Below are 21,606 nucleotides of genomic sequence, written 5' to 3'. Positions count from 1 at the left end.
CTGTTTCACCAGCAAACATTTAATACCGGGTGGCTAAACGCAAGGACAGCTCTTTGCTACGTTCTTATAAATTAAAAATCGTTATTAATAATAGGAAGGAAGAGTTGTAATTACTTCAAGTTGTATTTTTATGCTTTTTTTTCTTGTTTTTAAGGGAGATGTCTAATTGCGACTTAATTATAAAATGTCTTGACAAAGTGTATTTGTGACAGACATTTCCTATTACCTTCTATTTTAGAAAATGAGTATTTCATGAAGTATGTCAAAGTCATGTTTTGCTTATAAAGTGACTGTGCTAATACATTTTCTCCACTAGTATATTTTCTCCACTTCCCGATACAAATTTTTTTTTCTCCACTGAAAATGTGAATTATTTTGTTTTGATCCTGCCACTGCTCAGTGTTTACACCTTACCTGTTGGCAGAAATAATTACTAGAATCTCAGGGCAATATCTGTGCCGTTTTGACATAGCCATGAAAAGTTTACCAAATTTTTGGTTTAAAATACAATTTAATGCTTTCCAAAGTATCAGTGTCAGTAGGAATTTGAATACAAAAACAAGATAAATATATGAGAATTAGGGTTTTTTCTGAAAATAATTCACTTCTGTTTTCACATATCTACCTATCAAGTATCATTCTAAAATGTTCACATATGCATGTTAAGAAATTAGACTTCAGCTGCTGCAAGCTACTCACATTTGTCTTCTAATAAAAACTAGTAAAATTTCAGCTTTTATATTTTAGTTTCATCCTGAGGTTTAACCTTTGAAAGAAATTAGTCTCCAAGTAATAAAATAAAGGATTTAAAAGGATATTGTTGTGCAACATTGTTACTTTTAACCTCTGTACAATCTAATTACATTATAAAGGTATTTTTAATACTGACTGCAAAACAAATTTCCAGTAGTATGCTTCGTTAAGTATTTATCACAATCCTTGCATCCATAATATTATTATGTAGGCACTTGAGTGTGAGTTACAGGCGTAAATACCTTTTTTTCCTTTGCTGTGTATATGTTGTGATGTTTGGTTTGGCTTTTTAGTTTGTTTTAGTTTTTAGTATGTCTACAGACCAAGTTATGAACAAAAGAAATTCCTATGTATTATATAAAGCAGTGTATAAAAAAAATACACAACTAAAAATAATTATATGGTTTTCAAATAATTCACCATGTATTAATGTGTTAGATCTTCATTTAACGATATGTTGCATGCTCTTGTAATTACGTAAAGGGTTGTTTTCTTATTTCTCATTTTTAAGGAATCTGTTTAACAGGAGTCTGTGGCAGTGTGGTACAGCGAGTTCTGTGGGATATAACTTTAATCCATCTTATATTGCAGAATGATTGTAACAGTGTCCAGTACCCATTTGAAGGGTCAGAAACAGTTACATCCTGTTGGGGTCACTTGCAAATAGGAAATTGTGCTCATAATGTGTTGACAAAGTTTGAGGGGGGTGAATTTTTGATAAATCTGATTTTAATGGAAATGCCCATAATCAGCATAGTGGTATAGAGCAGCACTGTGGTGGAGTAGATTCCCCCATGCAAAGAGCTAAGCAGTGTATCTTTCTACCAGCTTATTAATATGAAATAGTGCTTACTATCTACTGGATTTCTGTTGCGACTCGGAATTTTAGAAAGGAGTTCAAGTTTTATTTCACATTAGACAGACTAGAACAGTTCATTTAAATTTGCTTTTGATAGCCTCAACAAAGTAATTGATATTTCTAAGATTTTTTTCCTAGTTCTTGTCATGACATCATCACATTTTGTGCATTTTTCGCTTCAGGCAGCGATGATGTTCAGCTCTGGAGTGTTTTGGATGGGACTTCTGTGTATACCTATGACAGCTTTACTTCTTGATATAGTATACAAAGTGTGAGTACAGAAATACTGAGGTTTACAGAAGAAAGTAGTGACCTTTAAATGTGTGTTCTAATTACTAATATAATAAAAAGAAATTAGGATCAATTCCGATGATTATATAAAATTGTTTTTCACATTTTTGTTTTTAAAAAAGTTTATTACAAATGTTATTACTGTTTTAAATGTTTCTATAATTGTACTTTCTTATTAATAAATATTTTTTGTGTTTAATTTGCAAGAACTGCTGATAAAATACCTTCTTTAGATTTGTTTTTTGATATTTCTTCCTGTAAAGCTTAGTTTTAAGTCTGGGAAAATGGATTTATAATTGACTATTTATGTAAATGTTAAAACTGTCTGTTATGCTTTCAAGAGAGTAAATCTGACAGTATTTACTTACATATATCCTTACAGAGTAAAGAGAGCTACTTACAAGACACTGGTAGATGAAGTTCAGGAGTTGGAAGCGAAGTCTGAGGATCCTGGGGCAGTTGTGCATGGCAAAAGGTGCTGTAAAAATCTGTAGAACGTTATCTTTAAAAAAAAAAACAGCTAAATATTTTAAGCCTTATACATATATCAAAGACAAAAGGTTATTTTTCAAAATCCATACGGACAAAAGGCATCTGTAAAGGGGCTTCAGGTCTACTGAGCCTCATGCTTTTTCATAGGTTTTTACCAAAAGCTTTAACTGATGTGTTTCTTTGTAGCTGACTGTTTAGTTTCTAGTTATTAGGTATAGAAACTTGAGGTACGATTTTAATTTCGTGCTAACACTTTTTACTGTGTTAGTAATTAATACAAAATGAGTTTAAACCTGTATTATTCACTAATATAGTCATAAATTGGGCATAAGCACAAAAGAAAAATTAAATTTTTATAAAACCTGCTTGGTAACATAGGGACAGACAACAAATCTGTCTAGGGTTTTCTGAAACTGAATATAATAACCTGGCTTTGTATGCTATGCCAGTCCAGAGCTAACTAATTTGACTAACCTATATGAGGTAAGAAAGATTTTTAAGACTCCACAAGAATTCCCTTGTTACATCCTCCTTCATGGACCAAGCAGGTAATTTGAAAAGGGAGTAGGTAAAACTGAACAACTGGACATTTTCTGTGTGCAAACTCAGCATAAAGGTGTGCACTCACTAAAATACTCCAGACTTTTTAACCCTAGCTGAACTCGTAGCAAGCGCTTGCTGCTGAATGGAGTATGAGATGACAAAACTCCCCTCTCCCCCCCCTTCCAATTCATTAGTGCCATTTGGCTGAACTAGAGCTTTCTTTCCTTGTCTTCATTTTCATGAGTTTTGTGAAGTCTAAAAAAAAGCCAAAACTGCTGATACTTGATTTTCCTGTTCTTTCTTTCCTTTGGACTGCTGTTCTTTTAGTATCTTCATGGCAAAGGGCTTAGCCAAGGAGGCTTTTTTCCTACCAGAAAAAACACCAACAGTCATTTCTTTTATTCTAGGTTCAATTTTCAGAAAGTACCTTTTGTTTATAAAGATACTTTAGTTCCCTTTCTCCTTCAATCTGACTTTATCCCTCCTCCAGTTCAGTGGGAATTAATTTACTAGGATTTACCAGGTTGAGATCAAATTACATCAGATACCAAGGTGATAACCACCATTTCTAATGGGGGAATGTCCAGCTTGTGTGAGTGTTTCACAAGAAATATTTTGCCTCTTGTTGTGTTCTTCTCCCCCGGTAACATATACGAGTTCCAGGGGAGATGCCGAGAGACCTGGGAGCTTATCCCACCACTCGTGGAACACCTAATCTAGTGTGGTGGGTTATATAAGAGGACATACCTGCATACAGTCTCCCATCAGGCTCTATATGCTGTCTTTGTAGCAGCAGCTTCAGACTGGAAGTACTGCAAAACCCCCTAGTTGATGGCAATTCCTACTTTGAGCCTACTTTTTCTTCATTTTCCTCCAGATTAACCAAGTCATATATCAATGTGCTGAGCTTTGAGCCAGAAGCAATGTATGCTGCATATTCATTTGCAAAGAGCAAAAGTTGTAAAAGAATGAATTGCAGAAAAGAAAGCAGACATTAGTACTAGATAGTGATCAAACGGGAACATGTTGTGGATGTAGAAAAAAGTAAGGTAATGTACCTTTTTAGTATTCCATACCTGCATTCCCAAATTAAGCTACTTTAACTGCAGTTGTCTTGGCAGTATGCTTTTCCTTCATCCTATGTATAGCATGTCTTCCAAATCCCTTCTTATATAGGTAAAATGAACTTGGTGTTTTCACCACTGGTTTTATAATCAGGTTTTTATCTCACAATTAAGTAGGTATGAGGGCTCCATGAGGGTTTTTTAGTTACCTTCCAGAATGTCTTTCTTAGATCTATTCATTCTCCACAAAGTTATTTTTAGACCTGTACTTTTGAAGGATACAAACATCAACATTGGTGCAAATCAGCAGATGCTACACAACTTAATATTTCTTAAGGGTTTATTCCCTCCATTTTTAAAAATTATATCTACATTCAGGTAATAGAGTCAAAACTTCACTTTTTATGGAGAAACGATTCTTTGTTAAAGAAATGGTTTGATGAAGTGACTTGCTTGCATGTTCAAAAATTTGATTGAACTTTTGTAACCATTTTTGAGTTTCCTAAATTATAGAAGCCTAGATGAACGAGTTACTAGCACATAGTAAGCAGTTAAACTGGTAAGGAATGTTCTCTACATCTGTTTTAAATATGTACATGCAACTTTTTTATTCAAGCTGTCGTGCTTTTCATGCAAGAACAAATAGTCGTTTTTTTTAAAACTTACTATGTATTCTTCAGGACCAGATATTTTTCCTGTGTGCATATCTCTGTGCAACCTTTTTCTGTTGTAGCAGAAGAAGGGATTTGTTCTCATAAAATGCCAAAATAACCTAAGAAGATCACTGCTTGATTAGGAGGTAACTGGAAATAGTGGGAAAGATAACTCGGAAACTTTTCCACTCTGACTATTCCCATCTTAAAAATTCTACAACACAAAATAAGAGGCTTAGCTTCCATAGATAACAGGTCAGGATTTTTCTGTTGGCTAGTTGCTGTAATCAGTCAGTATCTGAATGTTATACTTAGAAGGGGGCCTATAAGAAAGCCAGAGAGGGACATTTTATAAGGGCATGTAGTGATAGGACAAGGGAGAATGGCTTTATAGTGAAAGAGAGTAGGTTTATATTAGATATTAGGAAGAAATTCTTTACTGTGAGGGTGATCAGGCACTGGAACAGGTTGCTCATAGAAGTTGCACCAATTCCATCCCCAAAGTGTCCAAGACCAAGACAGATGGGGCTCTGAGCAACCTAGTGGAAGGTCTAGTGGAAGGGGATTTGGAACTAGATGATCTTCAAGGTCCCTTTCAACACAAACAATTATACAATTCTATCAATTATATTATTGTTAATTTTTTTGCTGTTTTTTCAGCTAGAATATATTTGCTGCACATGTTTTAGAACTATGTTGACCTCATACTGCATGCATTTAAATACAGCTAAGATTGTAAGGCTTTAAGTTTTGGTGTCTTCCTATCAAAGAATCTTAGGATTGGAATTTTTTATTTAAATTGTAAATTTCCACTTCCAGTTGTTTTCTGAAAATTAGGATAAAAATTGACATTTACATTGAAATAATTTAAGATATTGTTCTTCAAATATTTTTATTGTATTTTAGCATGTGCTCTAAAACTAGGACATGATAATACAGTCTCAAAATCTGACATCCCTTGTGTTTTTACAGTGATGATTTGAAAAGGTATTTAAAACACAATCATCAATGGTTTAGGAAGAGCATTGCTATCATATCTTGCCGTTTCAGTGTAAGGATGTTTAGTGAGATTTTTCCCCAAAACTGTCCAAAAATACTTAATTCAGTTCTTCTGTAGACAAGATTTTAAAATTTGGTTTATCCCATATATTTGTCAGTTAAGTAAGAATATTATCTTGAGCAAGAAGGTGCGAATTTTGCACAACCACTTTTCCAACAGAAAGTAAACTTTCAATTTGGCATACTGTTGACTTGAGGGTGCCTTGGTAGCATAAGTAATAGAGCAACTTCAGTGGATGAACAAATTTGTACCACAACGAGTGGAATTTCTATCACTGGAGCCATTGTAATGAAATGCTACTAAGCCATTTGTACTTAAAATTGAAATGACTAAGGTAAAAAGATACTTTTTTGTATATAAACCATTGTTCAAAAAGGTTTTTTTCTGATAACTTATATATAATGCTTAAGCAGAAACAACAGTATTAATACTACAAAAATATTTCTATTGTGTTGAATGCTACATGGACTAACACTAACATGAATAGCAGTTCAAAATTGTGGAAATGTCTTTAGAGATATATACTGCAAATGCTGCATCATAGAATCATTGTTTTTAATTCAGATCACTTAGAAATTATTTTTAGACCTGATAAGTGATTGGTCAGGTATACATAAAGTAGTGGGGTTTTTTCTATAAATGTGATTAATTACCTGTAAAGGTATACATTTCATGTTCAAAAATAGTTAATATTCTGCTTGTCCATGTAGGTAAACACAATGAGCATAAGGGATTTAGTTAATATGATCTATCATTAGGTAATTATGAAACCATGTTTTCTGAGCTTCACATGTAGATATTTAAATAGTCTTTTGAATGGCAAGAGTGATTCATAATAGAGAGCCCACAGGATTTCAAGTATAGAAAAAGAGCATAATTTAATACCTGGATAGCTGGAAGCATTTTTCTTTTCCCAAGTGTATTTCGCACTTATTTTGTATTTTCTGTACCAGCAATCAGATCTGTTCAGTGGAAACTTCATTATACATAAACTAAGACATGCATGCTTCATGATCATGTAAACTTAAGGTAGTATTTTCACTGCTTAGCATTTAAGCAATCTGAACATTTCACTCTGGAACACAAGGAGAGAATGATCATACCAAAAATGCTACAGTAGGCCTGGTATGTTTTTAATAAAATATTTTTTTTATTAGAAAATAACACCTGTCAAAACAAACATTTTGTAGAAATTTGCTGATTTCAACTCACATTATGAAGGGTTTCACAGATGTATTGCAAAGGAGATACAGCTGATAACTGTATCTAAGTATTTGCAGTCTTCCACCTCTTTGACCTCCAATCTTACATGAAGTTATTGATTTATGTATTCACTCTCTGTATCCTTGTGGTTTAAATTTCAGTCCTTAATTTTTTATTAATGTTGTCACTTTAACAGCAGCTCTGAACTAAAAAGGAAGGCTCCTACACAGCCTATAGGAGCAATGAGAATGGAAAAAAAAATCCCCAGAGAGCTAGCTTTGAAAAACACTGAGAGTAAGATGTGTCCCAGTACTTCAGCCTCTCCATTCTTGGTTCAGTCAGCAGATACTGACTACTTTCCTGGTACTGGTACCTAATTCCTTTTTTACAAGGAAGTCTCATTCCATCTTTTCATTCAAAACATGGCAGCAGAAGCAGTTTCCCCTGCCTGTTCCCTTACCCTGTAGATTTTGCAGTTAGAATTTCTCTATGGGTGTGGAAATAGTAGATCTGTTTTCCTTTTCCAACTTAGAAAAGCCAAGCTTTCACCTCCTGGTATATGCTTTAACCACCAGGCTGGAAAGGAACAGAAAAGGGAGCTAAACCATTAGTCCCTCCAGCTTAACCAGTGGTTCAGCTTCATATATACGTATATACTCACTGAAGAAAGAATGAGCCTTTCTAATTTAATGGTTTGAATGGCAATCTAATGAGGAAAGCAATCTAGTTCCATTCCTTGTACCACTTAGTCTGGTTGATAGCCTGGGAAGGTAAGTCTGTTGAGCTAATTGACAAGAATATTAAAAAGTAATTTGAGTAATCAAAACTTGGTAACATAAGGTATGTGAAATTTGTTTTACTTACTACATCCTTACACAAGAGACAGCTTTGGTAATCTAGTAAAACTGTAACGAAATCAAATCACTGTATACTCAGAATAAACATAAGATACTTCTTTTTTTTAATTGAACTGATTTTTAGACCAGTTCACGTGGAGACAGGCTAGATTTTTCAGCATTTGAAGTGTTTAAATGATGGATAAGTATTTCTCTGAAACACATGATCTAATTCACATTGAATACCAAATCTAGAGGAAGATGTTGAAGTGTTTGTGTGAGGGGTTTTTTAATATAGTCCCTTGCACATATTTAATATGTTATCAAAATCGTAGATTTTGAAAGCTTTATGAGCTATGGCTAGTCCACCTGTTATTTATTTAGTAATGTGGGTTTCTGTTTAAGAGAACTTTAGATGTAAGAAAGACGGACAGTAAGGAAACCCAGTACTTTGCTACTCTGTTCACTACAGTTTGCAGCATTTAGCTGATGCGTGACTCTCGATTTGAAAAATGTTTAATACTCCTGCTTTCCAGTTGGGCTGGAATGGAGAGTCACTTGGATCACACTAAAGCACAATAAACATATAACACAACAAACTCAGTAGTGCTGGGAAGGAAGGAGGTGGGCTGAGGTAGTCAACCTTAGCAGTAATAGTAGTCTGTTATTTGGGTATGATCTCCAGAAGAACACCTTCTAGAGTTTCCTAGGGAATATGTCCTGCTAGAACACTTTTCATGGAAATAATATGTTTCTGTGCATGCAGCTGATGACCATGAATGTGACTTTTCCTCCATCTTCTTTTCCCATCCCTTTGTGGTTCTGTGTAAGTAGAGGCTGGGAGCACTCTCTGTGTTAGAAAAAGAAAGACTAACTCAGCCTGGCACTAATCAAGCCATGATACATCAAGGAAGACAGTGCCTTCCCTTCACATTGTGTGTTTCTAAAGGAGTCATGCTGAAAGGTCTACAGTGTTCATTTATTTGTGTTGTCAGCGCACAGCAGTGTTTCAAACAGATATTTTATATTTTGTATATTTTCAAACAGATATTTTGATATCACTGTATTGTGACAAGTAAAATCATTACCAGGGATCTGGACTTAATAATCTGTCCTTACACACACTTTTAATCGTCATCTACATAATTCATCAGGCGCAATTTAAAAAGGAAAAGAATGGACAATTTTCACTTAATAATTCATTCCCATTGAACAGACTCAAAGGAATAGTGTAATTAGTAAGTAAATATTTTTCACGTGTCCACTTTCTTTCTAGCTTAACTGAAAGAGCACAGCTACTGAAGAACGTTTTTAAGAAGAACCATGTGAACTTGTATCGCTCTGACTCTTTGCAGCAAAACTTGCTTCGTAAGTGTTCACTGACAAAAATTAATATCCAATAACACAGAAGTAAAGTTCTACCTTTTACTGCTTTTATTTATAGTAAAGATGCAGTATCCTAAACTCATTAGACCAAGTTTTTTGCCTGTTGTTAGTTTCTCTTTATTCCTAAGATCATGCACAGAGTTCTTTTTTTAAGTGAAAAATTTTTATAAGTGAAAAATTGTTTAAGAAATGGCATGGGTTTTTACTAATTGCTGAAAAGAGGTTGACCTTTGTTGTTTTTATTAAAGCTTTAAGAAAAAACCTTAATTGGTTTCTATTTTCCTTTATATCTGCAGATGGCTATGCCTTCTCTCAAGATGAAAATGGAATAGTTTCCCAGTCTGAAGTAATAAGAGCTTATGATACCACAAAGCAAAGGCCTGAAGAATGGTGAAGGAACACAGCTCAAGATTTAGGCCTTAGTACTTAGTTTTGTGAGACAGGCTACTAGATCTTTGCTGGGAGCTGTGACCATGGCCCAGTTATCAGAGATTGAAAGATCTATGATGGTCTTGTTCCATAAAGTTTGGATTTGTGTATTCAGTAGACATAAGCACTGTGCAACTATACTGTAAAACACCATCTCTAACTTTTTTAACAAGTACTTGCTTAGTCTTTGTAAACAGATTGGAATTTACCTTGTATCTTGCCAGCTTGCTTATTTTACAATGAAGTTGAATCAATACTGGTCATATACTAGAAAGGCAAAGGTCAGATTGCTAAACATACCTTACATTGACAGATCAGTTAGCATCTGTGAAGGTTTTTAAGTGTTAATATATTTAAATACAGTTGATAATAAGCCTTTGATTTCATCAAGTGCTGGAAAAAAAGTATCTTAATGGTGTTAATTCACCTTCTTTAAGAAAGATTTTGAGATATTCCTAGATGTTTGTGTCAAACTAACCTAAAAACATTTGCCAAAGAAATTCCATAAATGTTTTCTGTTGTTAGAAATAATTTGAAAGGAAATTATTTCCAGTCCTGATCTCAGAACTGCATGCTTGAGTCTCCACACTTGAGGAGAAAGTACAGTGAGTCTAATTTGAATGGCCTTTATGGCATTTGTTTTCAAAACTGCAAATCTTTGCACCTTTGGCCTTATACAAGCTTTCCCCTTATTTTCATTAATATTGCTTATGTTGAATATGGCTGCCAACTTGTACGCATATTATTTTGTTCAATTTTTAAGAATTGGTCTGCCTTACTTCTCTTTAGCAAACAATTATTTTTGTGATGCTTAGTTGTATCTGCTTATACTGCAGGTTCAAAAGAAAGTTTGTTTTAACTTATTTTTTAAAATTAATCAAATTTTCAACATTTTTATACTAAGATTATTTTAAATGCATACATTGAAATACAGAGCAAAGCATGCCCTTCGCTAGTCTTTGGTATGTACTGATTTATTTGCACTAAAATCACTTCTTATGAAGGTGTGAAATACATTGCAGCAGTCTCTTTACAACTTATTAGTCATGCAGAATACCTATATACTCTCGCCTGTAATTAAAAATAGAGACGAAGTGACTGCAGAAAAAGATATACACCTGGTATAAGAAGAAAAAAAGAGGGATGAGAACATTATGATACATTGGTATTTCTCAGCTTAACACTCAGCAACCATCAGGTTTCAAACTAAGAAAAGCTACTGGAACTTCAAAATTTACTTAATTCTTGCAACTTTTTAGTCCATGTTTAATTCTGGGTTTAAAAGCCATCATAATTACATTTAAAATAAAATTTTCTATAGTAGCAGTTGGTTTTATTTTTAATTATATTTCTGTGCATTACATAGGAATTATGTATTTTTTTCTTTCAATGGAGATCAATTAGATGGAAAAGCAGAACAACTATATCCCCAGTGATCTATTAAAGTAAAAATTTCCTCTTTGCTCTCCAAATTGTCCACTTTCAAGTTAGAAATAACAAGTCATCCAGTCCTGTCTTTTCTCTGCCCTCTTTCATTCCTTCATACACTTACTAAAGGTGACTTTACCTCCTTGCCTTTCATCTAGCTAAACACCTAACATATCATTTATTGCACTCTCCAAGTTTCTTATGCTCTATTCTAAGAGAAACATAAAAATACACATGGAAAGCCCAACAAAAGTCACTGTTGGAAAGTACATATTTAGGAAGGTGTATCAATGGGAAGGCAGTCTGCATTTCATATGCATGTTATGCAATGTCTTCCTCTCACTTTCCCGGAGTGATCTTTACACAGAAAACAGAAGACACAGGGACAAAGGGAACGTATCCCACTAGAAACAGTACTGCCAGTCAGTCATGCAGACAAGAGCTGCCTTCAGAAAAGCCATTTCAGGCATAGATAAATAGATGGATCAATATGGGAGGGCCAAATCACTTGACCTAAGGCAAGAAAAAATTTGGGGGCATGCCCCTTTCCTAAAATGGGGTTCCCTGTTTTCTATCATCCAAGGGACAATGACCAACTTAAAAACATTTCTGAAATTAACCATGACGCTCCTTTATAATCTTTCAATGTACTTAACTCATATAAAATGACTCAATCCATACATACTCTCTTTATGAGTAATTTTTTTTCTGTTCTAAATGGCTTACTTGCTGATTTTTCAGAAAAGGACATGACAACTAAAATACTTTGTAAAATATTTACAATGAGATATTTACATAATCTTATTTATCCTATTAAATAAAATTCTGTCTTACTATTGTAATACAGTTTGAGGAAAATAACACACAATATATTTCCAGCTAACTATCTTAAAAAGGAAGAAAGTGACTGAAACAGCTCTAATATCCTAAATTTAAAATGTCATTTAAGGTTTTTAAGATAGCCTTATCACAGCATGTCATCCTTATACCTTTGCAGAATTTAAAGTAGTATTTCATAATGTGCATTTTTCGTTTTTATTGCTTCTGATGAGGTTTTTCTCCTGTCTCTATATTTTTTATGATAATTAGTGGTTGAAAGATACCACTTTTTAAAAATAGCAAAAAAACCAGATGTGGCAAAAATTGTGGGCTTTGATTGCTCATACAATTCCATTTTAAAATATAAGATTATCTTAGCTATGTGTGCCCATTTTTAAATCAGGTCAAGTATACAAAATGCACCTTATTTTCATGTTAAATAGACAGTAATATAATCTATTACCATCCTATTAGTACATCTTGCCTTTGTTAAAATAGGAGGATTATGCTGACGTTTGTTTAAAGAAAAAAAACAATTTAGGCAAAAATGCTCCAAACAATGCCTTTGTTATTATTGTTTGAAAATCCGAATGTGCATTAAATATAGAATTCACATGGACACTTCCATCTGTTTCATGTGCACTGCAAGTTAGTATTAAAAATTTCCATCTAAAAATTGAACCAGTGCCACTTAAAAATCGGGTATCTTATATAAATACTGTTGCTTGAGTATTTTTAAATATATACATATATATATATATAATTATTCAAAAGAGAAGTAACTGGAAACAGATTTTGACAAACTTATTGATAATTTGTATTTGGAATTTTTTCTTGCCATTTCTTAATTTTACACATATTTTTGCAAAGCAGTTTCAACAGATTTATACTTATTCATCATTCTATTTGTATAAAATGATAAATAAAATATTTTGCAACACTAAGAGATAGCTGAAGATTCCTATACGTCCACATGCATCCATAAAATTCACCATGTTACAAAGATGAGCATTAAGCGTCTTAAGACTTCTGTCATGACATTTGAACCCATCTTGAATTATGAGTAATTTGGCATATGTGATAAATTTAAGGAGAGAAGTTTTTTCCCTTTTTTTCTTCTATGTTGTGTAAAAGCACTTGTAGTTCTGATGAATTTATCATTCTGTCTGCATGAGGCACTATATCTAAATGTGTTCTGAGGCAATGCATGGTGGTTGTTGATTCCTGGTTTTTAATGCCTTCGTTAAAAGTCTGCTCATAATATATCAAGAAGCTAGCGCTATTTAAGCAAATGAGTTTGTCAGTTCAGCTTCCTTGGTACTGGATGTTTTCACTCGTAACAAAACTCAACAAATGACTTTCTCCTTCCTCCCCCCGCCCTCACTTCCCCAGTTTCCTCGCTGTTAACCAAGAGATCTTTATTAAACAAAGGAATATTTTAGCATTCCAAACCTGGTTCCTGCTTATGCAAAGTGTTACTCACATAGGCTTCAACTGGACTGCCTGTCAGTATAAGCACTACTCATCTGAGCAATGATGTGCAAAGTTAGGTACTTTGGAGGGCTGATACTGAAATAAAAGTGTATCTATGTGGAGTGTGATTTGTAATTGCAAAGCTGTGACCAGAACAAGACTTTTTTTTAAATCATATTTTATGGTGTTTCTTTAATGTAGAATAGAAGCCATAAATGCATCGATATTGTTTTTCTACTTCAGTGTAATTTTTGTTACAATTTTCAGTGTTTGATATGTATGAACCACTGCAGAAGCGGTCAGTCTGAAACAGCAGAATTTGCATTCAAGGTAAAGTGAGGTTTTACAGCTCCACTAGGCCATTACTGCTGAAACTGTCATGGAAATTATGAAGCTGCATGAATGAAGATTTTTTGACTCGGTGTTTATGGTAGTTTCTCAGGTTTAGTTTTAAGTGGATGTTAAATGCACTGTTTTTTAAATAGTTCTTTTAGTAACACATTCAGTTCTATGCAGTGTTAAATGTCATTTGGCATTTGGTGAATGTGCATGTTTTGAACTGCAAATTTTAAATGTTTTGTCTTTTAATTGTTAAAAAACGAATAAACTTTGCCATTAAATTAAGAAGCTTTGTTGACATGATTGGTTGGAAATGCTAGTGATTACTTTCAGAAGAAAATGTATCTTGTCACTTGTGGGTTTGAATTGTATAAAATGGAACATACCAGAAATAGTATTACACAAATACCAAAGAGTTCTTATATTTATTAAGGTAAACTGAAAAGTAGAAAATTGTTTTAAGGTTTTTTGTGTTGGGGTTTTTTTAAACATTTATTTTGAGATGTCTTTTTCAGTTGTCATGTGAAGTCCAGAAAAGGTTTTAAAAAAAACCAAACAAACAAGGAGCACTGGTATCTGCAATTTAGTGACTTCCAGCTGAACCCTAATATACTCCGGTGGTAATACCATATTTTGAAAGAGAAGTATGCAGTACCAGAATGGTAAGAGTGGGAATAAGGAAACGTCACCTCCCTTTTCAGATGACAGTGATAAATACTCTATCCTTTGGCTATGATAATAGTGGGTATTTTGTTCCTGTAACAGTGCCTGCCACTGAATAAATATCAATCTATCCAAACCTAAACTAAGTTTTGGTTGTAGGTAGGCAACTGATTCTTTATATATGCACTAGACAATGAATTTATTTTGTATTCTGTCCAAGCAGGTTTGATAACAGATCTTAGATGTTGCTGGTTTCACGAGACCCAGTCTTTTAGTGGCAAAGCTGGTTTAAGGACATTCTAGCTCGTGGTATGGCACCACCTCTAATACACTCGCAGTCATGGGGACATGGAAATTTTTCAGGTGTAATGATCCAGGCTCCCTTTCAAATCCTTTTCCTCCTTTCTTATGGCAAACATTATTTTTAAACTAAAATCATTCCACTGACCTGATATACACTACAGCCCCCTGAATTTGCACAAGTCATAGATGGAAAGAATAAAAAGAACAGAAAGGCATTTCTTGTGCCTTCACTAATGAAAACAGGATAGCATGGAATTATAGCCTCAATGTAACTGTGAGTCAAAACCTGTTTACATGGGTATTGTGGCCACCTCAAAAGCAGACAACACCGTTCAGAGTAGTTCAAGTCCACACAGCACATCACAATAGGCAGCAAAGCAGCACTGAAAACAGACTTCATCTCCTTGGTGTTGCTGTCAAGCTGTAACTGAACAGTAATGGCAAAATAATTTTGAAATTGTCACTTTGTTTTTTTAAATTCAAGTGGGATTAGTACAACAAATAATCCATGAGTTTACATAGCCATATGCTATACTGCTTACCTAGTTTCAAAAATCCTTCAGACATTCTTGCAAGTACTTGTAATGTTTATCCTAGCACTGGAAAGTCTTGTTACATTTTGGAGATACCTGCTTAAAAATACCAAAGTGTAGAAACACAAAACAAATGGCATGTCACTATTATTTGTAACCCACAGAAGACTTGAGTTTCATCTAAGTCATTACCAGTAATGGCAAGCAAAGCATTTATTGCATCATGTATGAATGACAGTTATTTATTGTGTGAATATTCTTTCATTTTGATTTTAGATTGACATCACCCTAGTAAAAGGTGTATGAACTAACTCCAGAATTACAAAAGAAATAGTTAAATCTACTTTGTTAATGTGGCAGTAAAGTAAGTACTGCCTGTAAATGTTACTTCTGATAGCAAGCAATTGCTTTTGGTTCAAGCTTACATCCAGCCCTTCAAACTGTTTCATTAGTCATTAAAACTCTTACCAGAATGTCATTTTTGTTCTGTCTGCAAGTTTTAGGAAAATTTCCTGTTTCCTATAAATTGTAGGAGTATCTGTTGCCAATAGGTCCTTTTCATTAGGAAGGCAATTCAGCATTCTTGCCCACACACTGAATCAATCCATCTGGGTTGGAAACTACAGGCACAGGCAACAAGCATTTCCATCCATAGGCCTGTATTCTGGCCACCTGCTTTTCTGTCCCTTTAGCTACTGTACTGTACCTACATGAACAATAATAGATTCTTTTTAATTTACAGATTCTTTTTTGTCTATCCATTTGCAGATGGTGCATAATCCCCACCTCACCTGCATCACAGGTAACCCAGTACAGCTATTTTAATTACACAGGATATTTCCCACCCTTACAACACCATCTGCAGGACTTACTGCACTCTGGCTACTGATCTGTGAAGTAGTTAGCACGCTGAAGTATTAGCAGGCTTATCTAAGTCTGATTCAATGAAATTATTCCTGTGTGTCAAGTTTTTCAAGCATTTTATGAGAACAAACCCATTATTCAGCATCAGGGGAAGAACGGAAGTGGCTCAGACGTGTCTTCCTTTCTAGACTGAGTTTCACTCTAAATAGCAGACTTCACAGCCTCTCCTTGGGCTGAATAATCATTACAGTCTAAAGCTGTATGCAAGTGTATCAAAAACTGTCCCTATATTAAAACTCTGACTGCAGAGCCCACTGAGATTGTTGCAGTGAAGCAGCCTGGCCTGTTCGGTGTACAGCACCAAATGGAAATGGGCAGTGACTGAGCCTAATTCATTACTATCTTTGCTGTGTACAGCCTATCTTTGATGAAAACACTGAATTTCAGCCACTCACCATCTGTGTCAGTTCCTTTGATGGCTTAATTATTCTTTAAAGGTAAATAAATTGCACCTTCTTAGTTAAAATTGATGAAGTGTCTGCTTCCCGAAGGGGTCTGTGCTGCCTTGGTTTACTAGATAGAGATTTTTACTAATTGGAGACTTACTATAAAGTCTTCATTATACTTGTAAAAAATACAGTTTAATTGGATTACTGTTTCTGCTGTATACAGGAATGGTCAGCAGATCTCACAGTATGCTTCCAAACAACAGGGATGATACCTATTGCAATATTCAGTGATTTTTCAAAAAAGTTACTTGATGAACAGTCCCATATCTAGTAGCCATTCAAAATATGTGGGGAGAGTCCTATGAAACATCATAGGTGACCAAAAATTTACCTGCCCTTGAAGCTTGTTTCTAAAATAAAATTGCAAGCCTGAACACTTACCCTTCAATTAACTTCCCAAGTGCTTAAAATCTAATTTTTAGTAAAACATATACGAGACTGTATATCATGATTTAGGTTGTAATTAACAATTACAGCATTCAAGCTAAAGTCTATTACTTAAAACATCATTGTGTACAACTTGTCTTTCTGCTTAGAAACTGCATTACCAGCGGTAATGTCTGTTGGATTGTAATGTTAATTGTGCAATAAAAAACATATTAAAAGGGTTATTTCAAAATATTTTTGTCGTAACTACTGATCACTAGATATTTGTTAGGGAAAAAAAGTATTCAACTCTTGAGGAAGAACCAATGAAGCTTTTCTAAAATACTTGTAAGATAGGTCAGCTATAATGTACTTCAACAGATTCTATACACAGGGAGTTTAAGGCTGATAAAATAGGAAAGCTCAGCCTTTGATACTGTAGATTCTGACCCACAGAATGACTTCGTTTGTTCACAAAAATAAGTATACAGAGAAGCCCTTTAATGACTGCATTTTTTCATGTGTATTTTACATTTGCTTACTACATGTGTTTGGTTTAGATGCTTTTTTTTCTTCTTCCATTTGGTTTGTTGGTTTACTTGGGTGAAGGAATGTAGAAGGGCAAACAAAATTTATTCCTACTGCAGGACGTTTAGTCTAAAATAGCAACTAATCAGTGTCGTGTTCACCACAGCTGCATGTAAAAGACTTTAATGAATCTATTAGTTTGTGATATAATCAGAATTTTATATTATATTAAATCTGCACAACAGGTGCAGCTGAAGATGTAAATCATTTTAAAAAGCAAAATAAGCTATTTTAACAGGAAAAAAACACAGAGTAGTTACACCAATCAGTCATCAAACACTACCAGTACAGAGTCATACAGATGACACAACATTTCAACCACACAGTTTATTGGTAATTTGTTTTGTGTGTGTGACTACTGAATAATTAGTGTTGTCAATGCTGTAAATACATTTTAAATTACAAGCTTGTCTTTACATTTTATACATGGCTAATTTTACAAAAAGAACTTCATGATCAGTCCAACTTACACCTTGCTGAGCAAAAAGCTGACAATAAATACTTCCTTCTGAAAAATGCCTTATGTAGAACACAATTCTTAGAAGTTATTGGTGATATTGCTGAATACATTCTGCTTCCCTTATAGGTAATTTGGCTACTTGAGAATGGCTTATTTTCAACTAGCCTAATTAGTACTAGTTTCATCTATCATAGTTAAAGTGTACTATTACAAATATGCAGTGTAAGTTCAGGTATGTGTATTTTTTAAAAATCTGTGCATTTTGATATCTAATAAAATTCTTCCTTTTCATTGCTCATGGAAGTAGTAAGCAGTCAGCTGTTTCAGGTATCCTCTTTAGTAAGTATTACTTCTCTCTTCTCAGGCTTATTGCTGCTTTATAGAACTAGTCTGATTATTATCAGTGGAATGCAGCCACTGTTTGTTAACTAAGTTAACTGCATTTTACCCTAGTAAAATGTTATTTATTACACTGTGAAATGAGTACCTTTATCCCAAAAGGTACTTGTCTCTAAACACATTCTGCACAAATTAGGCTGAGCGATCAGAGCAGTCCATTTTTAGAGCAACAGTTTGGGATGTTTTACAGCTCATTTGTAAGTGTGATCCAAGTTTGGAAAATGCAATCCCAAGCGAGACCCTGCACTTTTCAAGGGCAACTCACCCACGGGAACAGTTCTGACTTCTACAGCCACACAGCACATCAGTGTGACACCCACCGGCAGCAGTCCCTCTGCTTCTGAAGGCTGTGTTACTTCTTCACAACTCTTTTCAGCTCTGAGTAAAATCAGAGCAGCTCTTCCCAGCCAGGGCAGGCTCAGGCTGGAGAGGATACCCAAAGTACGGTGGTGACACCAGAAATCCGGTTGGCTGGGTCAGGTGGACTGTGTGGGCTGTCTGGAAGCAGCCAGATGTGTACGGTGGAGGTGGTGATGCCACAAGGCACCCTGGCTCTGCCCGGGGGAAGGAGAACCTCCGAACTGAGCTGCCAGTTGAACTGGAACTTGTCGCGGTACTGGATTGCCTGGATGGTGTCCTGAAGCTTGTGGAGGCCAGGATCATGGGAAGAGCCTCGGTCTGATAGCTCCGCAGAGAAAATCGTATTGGTTGTGATGGTTGTTTAGGTCTCAAACATGTGCAACAATAAACAGCTACCAGCGAGCCCACAATAATGAAGGCAATAAATATTGATCCAACAATGAGGAATGGAACGTAGATTGGTTCTGGGAGAAGAAAGAAGAAGAAAAGCCGTGCAAATTAGTCTACTGAAATAATAGGTCTGCTGTATAGAAATATAAACTCCACAGCGTTTACAAAGCCGCCCATTTCAGTCCCACTAACGCACTGAGCTGCTCAGAAGACAGAACTTTCGACCATTATCACCGAAACAAAATTAAAGTTTAAACCTTGTAGGTTCCAGGGAAATAAAAATTTCTTTCTTTTGACAGTTTTACTAGTTACCAAAGGTAAAAGCTGTTTATACCATGCTCTGCTTGATGGTTCTTGGGCATTGCTCAAGAATCTCACTCCTGTCCTCCTCCCTCATTCCCCAGACCGTCGGGACTGTCTAATATAACACCTTGAATCTGCAGGCGAAGCTCAAATGCTGCAGATGCTGTTAAATCACTTCCATTCGAAAGGTGGAAGATAAGCGCAGAACGTCTGACTTGGGAAACCAGTCTCCGTGTGCGCTGCCGGATTCCTTTTGTTTGGGAAACTGACGGTCCCTCGCACTGTGGGGCTGTGCCCGCAGAGCACCACTCTCACCTCCGGGAGCAACAAAGTTAAACAGGCACAGCAAAGTTTGCCGATGCGAACATAAAAATATAAGTGTGCCTTTCAGTCGAGATGCCTCCAGCAGCCGGTGCCCTCGGACCGCGGAGCTGACCCTCCCCTCTCGCACCCCGGGTGCCCGCTCTGTTTCCCGGCGCAGGGGCCGCTCCGCGGCCGCGCTCCCGGCGCCGCCGCCCCGTGGGCACCTGGAGCCGCGCCCGCCTCCTGCCCACCCGATGGGACGGGGCAGGGAGCCCCGGAGCCAGGCTCGGGCCGGGGGATGCTCCGTGGGGACCGGCTCCCGCCCGCCTCGGGACGCGCGGCCGGGCACTCACGGGCGGTGACTCCCGGGTCCGGGGGCTCCCGGTCGTTGGTGCAGCCGCCCTGCTCCAGGCGAGCCTCGGCGGCGGCGCAGCAATAGCGCAGCGCGCAGGAGCCGCAGCAGATGGTGGCGGCCGCCGTGTCGAAGCCCTCGGGGCACTGGAAGCCCTCATGGTAGCCGCCCTGCCCGTCTACCCATCCGTGGCAGTACTCGCCGCCGCCGGGCTGGCCCCCGCCGCCGCCGCCCAGCAGCCCCAGCAGGAGGCAGCGCAGCAGCAGCAGCGCCAGCGCCCGCCGCCGCCGCCGCCCCGCCATCTCCCCGCCGCCGCCGCCCCGCTGCCCGCCCGCCCCGACGGGGCGAGCAGGGGGCGGCCCCGGGTGCGGTGCGGGGCCTCCTGCGCCGCGTCCGGGGGCTGGGGGGCAGCTCCCCCCCAACACGCACACACCCGGCCCCCCCAGTCGCGCCCCCGCGGGGCCGCGCCTGCGTTCACCTGCCGCGGTCCCTGTCGCCTCCCGCGCCCTCCGCTCCCGCAACATCGCCCCGCACCTCGCTGTCCTCCCGGGCCCCGCGGCTGGGCCGGCCCCGCTCCTTACCTGCCGGTCGGATGGGGCTGGGCGCGGAGGGATTGGGGCTGCAGCCAGGTCAGCCTTAGCGTTCTGGGGGCTTCTTCCTCTCGGCAGGCCCCGTGCCTGGCCTCGGCGCGAGACCGGCTGAGCTGGAGTGCGGGAATATTCCGTCCCGCACACCCAAACGTGCCCCTGCCTCCCCGCCAGCCTGACGCCGCGAAGCAGAAGGGTCTCCTGCACTGGCAGTTTATTAAAGCAGCCCTGTACTTCTAAGGGTTAAAAAACAAAGCACATCGCACGACTTGTTGCAAGGACCCTTTGCTTTTTAACCTGTTTTCCTTCCTGGATACTTTTTACAGTCAAAGACATAGCAGCATATTCCCAGAAGATTTTTAGCCTCTTTAAGTCAAACACGAGGCCCGTCACCTTTTTTTCCAAAGGGAGAGAGTGTGTGTGGGGCTGGGAAGGAGGGACACATCTGTTCATATGAGCATCCAATCCTTTTTCTTCTGGAAGAATAATTGCAAGTCACCAAGCAAAAACCACAAAAGGAGCTGCTTATTCATTTATCCTGAAGGAAAAAAATATTTTGAATTAACTGAGCAGATTTGGACTTCTGGTTCAAGCAAAGAAACATTTCTTTAAATGATGTCTCCCCTGTGTGCTATCTAAGAGGCACTCCTGCTCCAACAGTGAAAGTGCTTGCAAAACAAGCATTATATTAAAGCCATGCTGAACAAAAGAATTCATTTTTCCTGTATCTGAACTTCCTGCCATAATTTACCACTGAATATGAATATGTATATGTATATCAGAGTCTGACCACTTGTCCAACATTTTGAATGCCCATGTCACTAATTTCCAGAGTTGGTAAGTTTAGTGAAATAAAAGGAACAAAGTGTGCTGTGTACCAGCAATAAAACTGTGCGCCCAGAACCATCTATCAAGACATTAGACTTCTGGCCAACCCCTAAATACAGTCCACAAGCACAATATTTGTGTTTGTTTTTCTTTTAACTAATCTACTCTCT

The 21,606-nt window shown here is 37.3% G+C and overlaps 2 protein-coding genes across 8 annotated transcripts in view; one reads left to right on the top strand and one right to left on the bottom strand.

Moving 5' to 3' along the window:
- The window catches only part of ATP8A1 (ATPase phospholipid transporting 8A1), a 115,665-nt gene extending 101,429 nt beyond the window's left edge, over positions 1-14,236 (top strand). For 5 of the 7 annotated variants that reach the window (XM_051789939.1, XM_051789936.1, XM_051789935.1 and 2 more), the window contains 4 exons: positions 1,795-1,883; positions 2,286-2,378; positions 9,031-9,122; positions 9,437-14,235. In XM_051789939.1, the coding sequence (XP_051645899.1) occupies positions 1,795-1,883; positions 2,286-2,378; positions 9,031-9,122; positions 9,437-9,534 (372 nt within the window). In that variant the 3' untranslated portion in view covers positions 9,535-14,235. Of the gene's footprint in view, positions 1-1,794; positions 1,884-2,285; positions 2,379-9,030; positions 9,123-9,436 lie in introns of all 7 variants that reach the window. The other 2 variants (XM_051789938.1, XM_051789937.1) reach the window with 2 other exon arrangements.
- Positions 14,237-17,161: 2,925 nt separating this feature from the next.
- On the bottom strand, positions 17,162-20,537 carry SHISA3 (shisa family member 3). The gene is made up of 2 exons (XM_051790105.1): positions 20,023-20,537; positions 17,162-19,137 (listed from the first exon to the last, which is right to left on the bottom strand). The coding sequence occupies exons 1-2, from the start codon at positions 20,321-20,323 to the stop codon at positions 18,686-18,688; spliced, it is 753 nt and encodes a 250-aa protein (XP_051646065.1). The 5' UTR covers positions 20,324-20,537; the 3' UTR covers positions 17,162-18,685.
- Between the last annotated feature and the right edge of the window lie 1,069 nt (positions 20,538-21,606).

This window comes from Manacus candei, unplaced genomic scaffold (assembly GCF_025592945.1).
Source record: "Manacus candei isolate 608988 ecotype Guabito, Panama unplaced genomic scaffold, ASM2559294v1 h1tg000028l, whole genome shotgun sequence".
NCBI lineage: Eukaryota > Metazoa > Chordata > Aves > Passeriformes > Pipridae > Manacus > Manacus candei.
Note: the sequence above shows the minus strand (reverse complement) of the source record. Positions and strands in the feature narration are given on the sequence as shown.